At 32.7% G+C, this 10722-nt stretch overlaps 1 protein-coding gene across 1 annotated transcript; it reads left to right on the forward strand.

The window, feature by feature from the left end:
* Positions 1 to 9710: 9710 nt before the first annotated feature.
* Positions 9711 to 10508, forward strand: LOC128856291 (uncharacterized). The gene has a single exon (XM_054091587.1). The coding sequence runs from the start codon at positions 9758 to 9760 to the stop codon at positions 10490 to 10492; it is 735 nt and encodes a 244-aa protein (XP_053947562.1). The 5' UTR covers positions 9711 to 9757; the 3' UTR covers positions 10493 to 10508.
* The last annotated feature ends 214 nt before the right edge of the window (positions 10509 to 10722 follow it).

The raw sequence follows: 10722 nt of genomic DNA on the forward strand, positions 1-10722 counted from the left end.
ACCGCGGCTTCGTTCGCGTTGAAGCCCTTAAATAAATATCAAAGAACATTACATTTCAATAGGACTGAATCAAAGTGATTTAGTATTTAAAAATTACTACATACAATGAGTTTCAAAAACTTAAAATATGCTTTATTTAATTACAACAACAAATGTTAAAATATATTTCACTGTAACAAAATTAAATAATTTTAAATCTTATAATTCAAAAAGATATAATGGAGAGTACTAATCTAGGATATTTTTGTAGACTATATTATAAGTTTTTCCGTCTTTTGCAAATATGTGTAAATTCCGGGCATTAGACACTCGCGAGCATGCTACATATAGTTGACCGTGAGAGAAGCATGGCTTTTCTAAATGCACTCCCGCTACCTGCAATGTCTGCCCTTGTGCTTTGTTTATGGTAACATAAGATAAGCTTGACGGGAAACTGAACCCTTTTGAATTGGAATGGAAGGTCAGTGGGAATAATTGGAATGTGAGGTATGTTAACACTTTTCCCTTACCCATACCTGTTAAAATAGTAGCACCAAGTATATTTTGCCCCAATTTTCTTATCCGAAGCCTTGTTCCATTACATAGCAGAGGAGCATTTAGATTTCGCATAAGCATCACTGGTACATTCAATTTTAATTGAAATTTATGTGACGGTACCCCCGACAGTTCAAGTGCGTTTAAAAATTCCATAGGATATGAAGTACTTAGTTCCGTATCCATAATTGTATCCATTGACAAATATTCCTTCATTTCTCCTTGCACCTCTTTTAAAATGTCAGTGTTGATCCTAGAAACTACTTCATTTTTTGGCGTCAATATTGCTCTTGCACACAACCACTGATCACAACTCAAATTTTGTTGCAATTCCGGAAAAACATGAACGATGAGATCCACATCATTTTCTACTAAATTGCAAAATTCTCTTGATAGTGATATATAAACTTCTTTGTCAACGTCTAAACAACCATCACCAATTTTCAACAACATTTCTGCATAAAGTCCCAAGTCCACGTCATTATGAAGATGAACTCTCATATTCCTGGAGAGTCCGGTTTAAAGCTTCCATAGCCTTCTTGTGAGACATTGTACTTTCATTCCACACTAAAAGCTTAAATTCTCGCAGTATCCTACCTCGCGAACTATTTTTACTGAAATTACAGATGAGTGAATCTTCCTGTTCATCACCCATAAAATAAACTTGCAAAAATTTATGCTAATAATTTTCTTCCGGAAATAGTGATCCAGTTTGAAGATATATCTGCCCTTGTACAGTAAAAGTTGGTGAAAATCCGCGCATTCTTATCACTTTATCAACTCCAAAGGATGTCATTTGAAAGCAAGAGTTATACTTTCTTATTTTGCTTAAGAATTGCTTTGACTCATTTGTAACATTTAACAATAAAGTTTTTAAAGGCTCTTCTGGTTCACCAAGTACTGGAAGTGAAACTTTACCACTGGAACAACACATTCCAGCAGTTTCATCTTTCCACTTGAAAGCATCGCAATACTGACATTTTTTATCCATTGTGCCAATAACAATTAAAGGATGATTATGATATTCAATTGAAGGATCATATTGAGACCCAGTACCATTAAATACAGACCACTCCTTACTTATAAAATTTCTACGGCGCGTACTCTGCATTTCTGCATTATGAATTCTTCTCACCTGCGATTGCTCTGGGGTTTTTATTACTCTTCTAGCTGCCTGCAGCTCAGCTTGTCTTTCTGAGCGAACTTGTGCTTGAAAAGGCGTTTCAGTTGCTCTCAAAATCCTTTGTCGCTGTGCTGTTGTAATTTTCTCAGCTCTGCGTGAATCGAAGACTCTTGATTTCGTGCAACTTTTGCCGCACGGAGCCGCGACGAATTTTTCGATAGATCAGATTTCCGTTTCCGAGGCATTTTGAAAGAAGAACAGGGTAAGAATTAAAATCAGTAGTAAGATTTAAAATAATCAAGTGACATCTAACCACAAAAATGACACCAAACCTCAAAAATCAAAATTTTATATATTTTATATAAAAATATAAAAATTATAGAAGAAATCCAAATATCAGATCAATCTGTCATCAAGAAAAGGGTAAACTTCCAATTACTAAATTTGACCCAAACAAAAAAATAAATAAACTGGGCAAGCTGAATACTCGTAAAATTGTTTAATAAAAAAACATTAAATATAGAAAAATTTCAAACAGCTGAAATTTTGAGATTTTTTGACAAACAATTTTTTTATCATAAAAAAAAAAATTTAATAAGAAGTATCCTATGCCACTTCTAAGACCTCCAAAAACATGTGTACAAAGTTTCATAATAATCGGTTAAGTAGTTTTGGCGTGAAAGCGTAACAAACAAACTTACATTCACATTTATAATATTAAGTAGGGATGTTGTTTTCTTCTCATTAGAAATAATTGCCTTCCACTAATTAAATTCCCTTACCAACGATCAAAAGTAAAAATTAATTCTATAGTACCAGACCTTAACCAAAAAAAAAAAAATTCTAACAAATGAGCCACAAAAGCTGGGTCAGCAGAAATAAGTGAAATACAAAACGTAATTGGTTGAGAGAATTTAATAAATCAAAACCATATGTGCAACAAAGGAAGAGTGTTAAGGTCGAAGGCCACGTTCCAAGGACACTGAAAGACCACTGAGTGAATGAGTGGCAGAGGCGCAGAGGCGCAGACAGCAGTGACTAACAAGCGTCACCATCAATGAATGGCTGAAGTGACAAGCAAGCAATCGTTGTCAGTCTCTATTGTCAACTGTCTATAAATATGAATGTCTGTAGACAAATGTGGCTATGTATGGGCACACAAACTACATTAATATATAAATGTATATAAATACACACATACACACGCATGATTATTATTTCTATGCAGATATGTTTGTAGAAATCGTAGTAGCGCAACTGATGTCCTATCCTATTTCTAACTGTTATTGAACAGTGTGATGTTTATTGCCTGAGAGTACAGGGTATTTGAAGTTCGGACTTCTTTTTTTAAATTCAATTTAAATGCATCATTTTAAAGGAAATTCCTTATCTGTTTGTCGGCGTACACTTAGTGGCATAAGTCCTCCTTTTTTTATTTTTATTTATTATTTTTCGATTTTTCGATTTTTATTTTTTAAATTTAATTTTTTATTAATTTTGCTTAGTTTTATTTATTAATTTTTTATTTTCATTTTTTTTTAATTTTGTTCATTTTTATTTATTTTCTTTTTCTATTTTTATTTTTTAAATTTAGTTTTTTATTAATTTTGTTTATTTTTGTTTATTATTCTTTATTCTTTATTTTTATTTTTTTAATTTTGCTTATTTTTATTTAATATATTACTTTTCTATTTTTATTTTTCAAATTTAGTTCTTCATTAATTTTGTTTATTTTTATTTATTATTTTTTATTTTTATTTTTTTAATTCATTTTTTTTTAATTTTGTTTATTTCCATTTACTTTTTTGTTTTGTTTTTTATTTAATTTTTTTAATTTTGATTACTTTTATTTATTATTCCTTATTTTTTTAATTTGGTTTATTTTTATTTATTATCTTTCGATTTTTATTTTTTAAATTTAATTTTTTATTAATTTTGCTTAGTTTCATTTATTAATTTTTTTACTTTAATTTTTTTTTAATTTTGTTCATTTTTATTTATTATTTTTATATTTTTATTTTTTAAATTTAGCTTTTTATTAATTTTGTTTATTTTTATTTATTATTCCTTATTGTTTCAATTTGGTTTATTTTTATTTATTATCGTTCGATTTTTATTTTTTAAATTTAATTTTTTATTAATTTTGCTTAGTTTTATTTATTAATTTTTTATTTTTATTTTTTTTTAATTTTGTTTATTTTTATTTATTATTTTTTTATTTTAATTTTTTTTTTGTTTATTTTCATTTACTTTTTTGTTTTGTTCTTTATTTAGTTTTTTTTATTTTGTTTATTCTTATTTATTATTCTTTTATTTTAATTTTATTTTTTACTTTTCCATATTTATTTTTTAAATTTAATTTTTTAATTAATTTTTTATTAATTTTGCTTAGTTTTATTTATTATTATTTTATTTTTATTTTGTTTTAATTTTGTATATTTTTATTTATTATTTTTCTATTTTTATTTTTTAAATTAAATTTTTTATTAAGTTTGTTTATTTTTATTTAAATAATATTTTTTAATTTTTAGTTTTTTAATTTTGTTTATTTTTATTTATTATTTATTATTATTATTTTTCTTTTTTTTTTTGTGTAACGTCGTTAAACTTATTAAATTAAATAAATAATTAATGGGTTGGGAAATAAGTTCATAGAGTTTTTGTATTTTCTCTCGTTTTACAACGATTTGTTTGGTGTTTGACAAAGATTAATTCTATAGAACTCTTCGTGCAATACAAAACTATGCTAGCGTTTTTGAGTTATTGATTTTTTATTAGTTTTGAGGTTTAGAAATTGAAAACCCAGGAGGCAAAAATCAACATTTTCGACACCTGCTCTGCTTTGCTTTTCATCGAGGTCAAAAATCTGCCGATGCACCCCGGGACATTTGCGACGGAATGGCAACGAATGGCGACTTTGGCGTCGATGACACCTCCCCCAGCGGACAATTCTTCAGAATTGGATGAAGAATGTCACAAATCACTTTTGAAAGAGAACGGAGAATGGTCGCAAAACCAATCGTGAACTGCGATCATAAAACGATTCTCAATCACCTTCATTCAATGGGATGTACCGAAAAACTGGGAGCCTAGGTGTGTCACGAGCTCAGCAAAAAAAATAACAAACAAAGTCGCCTTCAAATTTCTTCTCAGCATCTTGCCCGCCATGGAGCAACACGCGGTCATAAACAGCGCTTTTTGTACCGAATCATCACGGGAGATGACAAATGGTGCATATACATCAATATGAAGCCAAAAAGGAGTATATGTCTCCATGAGTTACGCCATAGCCGAGAGTCAAGCCGGATCTTCATGGTGCACTAGGAAATGCTTGAAACGAATGCCACGGTCAACAAGGAGCTTTACATAGGCAAGCTACGCCGTATGAATGAGGCTATTCGACTGAAAAGACCTGATCGACGTAGTTAAACGAAACTCCTTCACGACAATGCCAGGCCCCTGTTGCACAAGTCGTCAAAGCCGCACTCCAAGAGCTCGAATGGGAGGCACTTCAGCATCTGCCGCATTTCCTGGACCTTGCACCGACCGATTACCATCTTTTGCGCTCCCTGTCAAACCACATAAGGTCGTTCGTTACCTTCGATAGTAAAGAGGTAGGTAGAGAGATAGTAAAAACTGGCTTAACTGGCTTCTTTGACATTAGACCAGGCGATTTTTGGCGGAACGACATCAACAAATTGGTCGAGAGGTGGGAAGAGATTGTAAACAGCATCGGTGAATATTTAATTGATTAACTTAATGAAAGATTTTTTTTTTTGTTTAAATAAAAGTTTTCGGTAAAAACGCTATGAACTTATTCCCCAAACCAATAATTTAATTCGCTTCATTTAGCAAATAAATAAATAGTTTATTTGAAACGGGAAAGTGACAAAGTCCAAAGGCTACGTTCTTTTATAAAAAATTTAAAATCTCCAAAAAAGTCACAAAAAATATGCACCTTTTATTATTTTTTGGGATACCCGCGACGTTACGACACTTCTCTAAATCTATTGGGTAAAGATTTTACTAATTTGATAGTCTTTTCTGCAGTACTCGTAATCTTCTCTCACTCCTCCAACAAAACATCTTTCAAGGCTTCTTTGCTTGTAATTTGGTGTTTCGTTAAATTTCTTTCCAGAAACGCACAGAAGTGTTGAATAGATTTTGAATCTGGCGATGGTGTAGGAGTTTTTAATAGCTTTTTTGGCAATCGATTTTTTCTTCCTTTGATACCAAAAATGCAAAACTTGCTTTCTTCCGAAAAAACTATCATTTTTTTCAAAATTCTGAAGGTTCATTTAAAGGCCCATTTGGGAAAGCAAAAAATTCTTGCTTATTTAAGTACAAGTGAAATAAACCCTTTCATGATAACCGGCTTCTCATAAGGCACTTCCGGCATTTGAAGCATTAATATATTATTGAAATCTATTCACCATTCCATTTATTTTCACAATCTTGACATTTTTCTTCAAAAACCCTTTATTACTGCGCTTTTCCCTTTCTCTTCATCGACAAGGATGCCCAACTCTTGGCCTTAAAGCTATATTTGGAGTTTTGAATTACTTTCCGAACTGAAGTCCATGCCCTTCTTCCTTTCTGTCTTTCCACAATTTTATTATAATTTTCCTCTCGCCAATGCGAGTTTCTTTTCTTTCTCTTTCTATTAAATAAAAATATTAATTGCCCTTACTAAAAAATCGGCCTAACAAAACAAAAAGCGAATCCACAATTGATCGGCGTACACTTTTGACACTCGCTTTACCACGAATTACAGAAGCGAAATGTGGAACTTTCCAAACAGTAGGCGGATGGACGGTCTCAGGTAAAGAGGTTTGATGCAGGGAGGGATTACTTCTCGAATGAATTATTTTTCAATAAAAGTATAAAATAGTTTTGAAGATGTACTTAAAAGTGAACGGTGTCACACCCGTTTTACAACAATTTTTAACTATCGAATTCCTTTTCTGTGGTAATTCCTCTAATAAATTTTTATTTTTATTGGTTATTGAAACATCGAATCTTCAGCATTTTTGAAATTGGAAATTTGAATTGCCTCTCTCAGATGGCTAAGTGGATTCTTCTCGTATCTGATGTGCACGAAATTATAATTCCTCGGCGCGCTATTGCAAACGGGTGTAAAAATACAAATAAACATTTGTATCTGCATGCGCTCGAGTGTTCTTGTCCAAACGTCATTGGGCTTTCGGCGGCCAATAACCGCACCTACACCAGTCTCAGCCTCATCCGCTTTGCCAAGTGAAAATGTGCGATTGCGAGTTTATTGAGCTGCACATTAACGTCATATGAATGCATATGTGGATGTGTGTATGGGTGTGAAAGGTCATGGCTCGTATAAGTGCTATGCAGAATGGCAAATGTAAGTACAATTGAAGGCAACCCTAAAGAATATTGGCATCATTTAAACGATGATATCGATTGGTAAAAAATAGTAAAAGAAGTTTTGAAACATTTCTATGCAGATCTTTCAAGCTTTAACTAATCTACCAACTGGGGTAGTGCGTTGCAAAAAGTATTTTGAATTTACTTATTAATAAAAGTATCTATTTTTTGAGGTATTTTCAAAGTGGTCCAGCTCATTTGAATCTTAATGTTCCTCCGAAATATTTTGTTAGGAGTTTTAAACTGCAAATTCTATAATACCGCAACTGTTTCTGATGGGCACCCTAACGAGCATATATCTCCAAGTGGCGAAAAATTAATCATTAAATTATGTTTTTAAATAATCTTTCATTAAATAAAAAAAATTAATTTGAGTTATGGAAATCTTTAGTTGACCTTTACACGGTCCATTGCCTGTTTGTTCACAGGTGTCAACTATGATTGGGTTACGACGCCACTTGCAAAAATTATAAATCTTCCGATCATCATCGTCATTATTCCTTAGTCTCCGTTTGCGGCGCATAGGGCCAAAGTAAAATTTTAGCAAAATTTTTCCATTTTGTGCGTTTCCCTGATATATTTTTCACTTTCTGCTAGTTCATTGTTGTGCCCACGGCTTTGTATTCCTCTTCGATACAGCGTCGCCAAGAGCCCTAGGTCTACCTCTTCTGCACTGTCTTTTGGGGTTCCAGTCCAGCGCTTGTCTGCTGATTTCAGAGCCGTCTTTCCGTAGGGCATGGCCAAGCCATCGCCATTGGGGTGATTAATTTTGCTCCACTTTGTACTAGCACAACCGATCGGATGCTTCTTTCATAGCGCATTTCTTCTCTTGGAATAACTACTAATTTACCTAGGCTAGCAACTTTCAAATAATACAAAGACTTGAAAAAGGCATAATCAAAATATCGATTTTTATTTTAGCAATATGGGACTTGGAACTACTTGGAATATCCTAGAAGTTTTTAGTCTTATAAAAACTCATTTTTTTATTTTAAAAAGGATCAAAGTATATTTCATATAAAAAGTATATTTCAGGTTTCTTTTATAATTTTAAATAATATTTGTAATACTTAGAATTTCATGCATTCCCAAATACGAGTATTGATCACGTTTTGCTTAAATTTAGTTGAGGAAATGTATTTTTTCTGTTTTTTAAACTTTTCTTTTGATTCACGGCCACCTTGACCAACCACCAACAAACACCATTTTTTACAAATAATTTTAACTTTGTTTAGTCCTTTGATGTTTTATTTCGAGCAAGAACAAGAAACAGATTTAAATTCTTAATTTTCAATAATTTTTCACATTAAACAGTGTCACGTTTCATTGATTAAAAGCAACAGCAAAATTTGCACGAACGTTTTTTATATTCTTTTGAGAGAATCCCGAAGATTTCACATATGACGTTTGAGCTGCTCGGCTTTCCGTGAATTAGATAGAATCAGCTGTTGACAGGATGAAATTGTAGAATTATTTTTATACTTTTTTCCTCAGCAATATTTTTGTTTTTTTCTATTAAATTTCTTGTTTGCATTGAATTTGAGTTAAGTTGTGTGGGTTGTGAACCCAAGACACATTCACAGTAGTTTATCAGTTTAACCATTTCCTTCTTCAACTCGTCGTTAATCGACGCCTGCAAACTTCTTTAGATTTATGTTAGTGTGGCTTGCATTTCGAAGAAATTTCTGGTGGCAATAAATACCCGATATTTTCAAGGCAACTTCTCACTGCTTCTCGCACTGCTCCACTAACACTCCTTGCTTGTATTGTGAATGTTGCTTCACAAATACCCATTTGAATTCCTTTGTGTTAATCCTTTCTTGATAAATTATGCGGGACTTATTTACTACAGCAAAAATATTTTTCCCAGTCGTAATTTTTGCTTTGCGATTGTATTAAATCATTCTTGAAATATCATTTGAAATATTCAAATTGTTGGCGGTCGATCTTGGCCAAATGTGTAACTTCCATATAGTTTAGCCTCTTCTGTAATACTGTAATGTCTCCCCATTTACTAATCACTTCTTCAACCATTTCCTGTTTGATAATCGCGGCTGGTCCATCATCAGTTGGTTGAGTTTCGAAGAAAAATGCGAGTATCGAAAGTGGTAAAAAATATTTCAATTCCAGCGGCAGCTAAGGCATTTTACTTTTAGTCCTTTCTAATGCAATGAATGTGGGGCGAGTTGTTCCATTAACCGCGCGCTGAAAACTGAAATATTTTTTTTCTTTAAATTTAATTTACATTCACATATGTAGAGACCCGTGAGGAAAAACCCATTGTTTATGATATTTCTCTATAAGGGTTTTTGAAAAGGTTTTTTTTTCCAGCACCTGTGCCTTTACTAAATACTTTTAAACGGAGAAGAGCTATTGAAATCCTGCAAATGTTTCAGTGCGCATGGGAATTCTTAATTTAAAACTATTGTGTAATTGCGTTTAAGAGGCGTGGACAAACCAGGTGACATTTAGAATTGGGTTTTTTCACTTTCAACATAACAACAAAAACAAACCCAGTAAAAGCGAGTGAGCAGTCTGAATTACTTTGAAGGTAAACAAAAACTATTAATGCTGGGTTTTTTTTCAAAGGTGTGCCTACCCCGAGATGAGCTATAAAATGAGCTGAAAGTTGACCAAAGTCAGCATTCGTTGCCACAGAGTAACATAGACTGTGTCACTAAAAATTCGATAATCATCGAAATGTTTAAAAATTTCTTAAAGCTGCGTTCGGTATTACCGATTCTGGCGCTTTTATTTCTTTTGGGAATACTTCAAGTCGAAGGCAGAAAGCAACGTGTGTCCAATGGTCATGTACATACAAATTCACCAAGAATATACCACCTCGGAGTCGGCGTAAAAGTATCCAATGCAAGAGCAAACAGAGGAAACGATTTCATATTCATCGACGGGTACGACGACGGTAATGGCTATCAAATCATCTGCCTTGAACGAATTATTGGAATGTCATATTGTCCAGAAGTGCCAAATTATGCGGAAGCTACACAATTGGACAAGATCGACCCCCAACAATTCGATCCGTTCAAATCATATTTCCAGAATGATTTAATACAATCGGAAAACGTGACTAGTCGTGTGGTGGATGAGACGGGGAATTGCGTTACTAAGTCACGCGTAATTTATCCCCAGGGTGGCCTCACCAAAGAATCCAAGTGGGTGCTGATCGTGCAACATGAGCAGCACAAGCAAGGAGTGCTAGTGAGCTGGTGTGAAAAGATTGAGTTGCCTTGCAGACATAATTTGTTGTACGGCTATTCGAGATGTAAACAACGTTTCGTCTATAAGAAATTTGTGGTATTGGTGAATGGGGTGATGAAGGAGGCGATGATTAAATTACCGATCTCCTGCGAATGCGCTCTGGAAGCCGATATGGCTGAAATATATATTAAATCTAAAGTTTATAGTGAATTTATTTAAATATTGATTTTAATTTATATATTATATTAAATGTAATTTAAAAAAATATTTAAATAAATTTTTCTTCAGCATTCAAAAACTAATTCAAGAAATATTTGCTTTTAAGTTCAAAAACTGATTATGACCTAACAATATGCGGGTTGGTCTAAAATTGTTTGGTATTAGGGCTGCTCACAGTCCATTGGTATTTCAAAAGTGACACTTGGATGTTAGTAAAGAATCATTTCTAG

This window comes from Anastrepha ludens, chromosome 3 (assembly GCF_028408465.1).
Source record: "Anastrepha ludens isolate Willacy chromosome 3, idAnaLude1.1, whole genome shotgun sequence".
Taxonomy (NCBI): domain Eukaryota; kingdom Metazoa; phylum Arthropoda; class Insecta; order Diptera; family Tephritidae; genus Anastrepha; species Anastrepha ludens.

Excerpts from the sequence above, each read along its gene's own strand:
- LOC128856291 (XM_054091587.1), top strand. The coding sequence starts at position 9,758 with ATGTTTAAAAATTTCTTAAAGCTGCGTTCGGTATTACCGATTCTGGCG.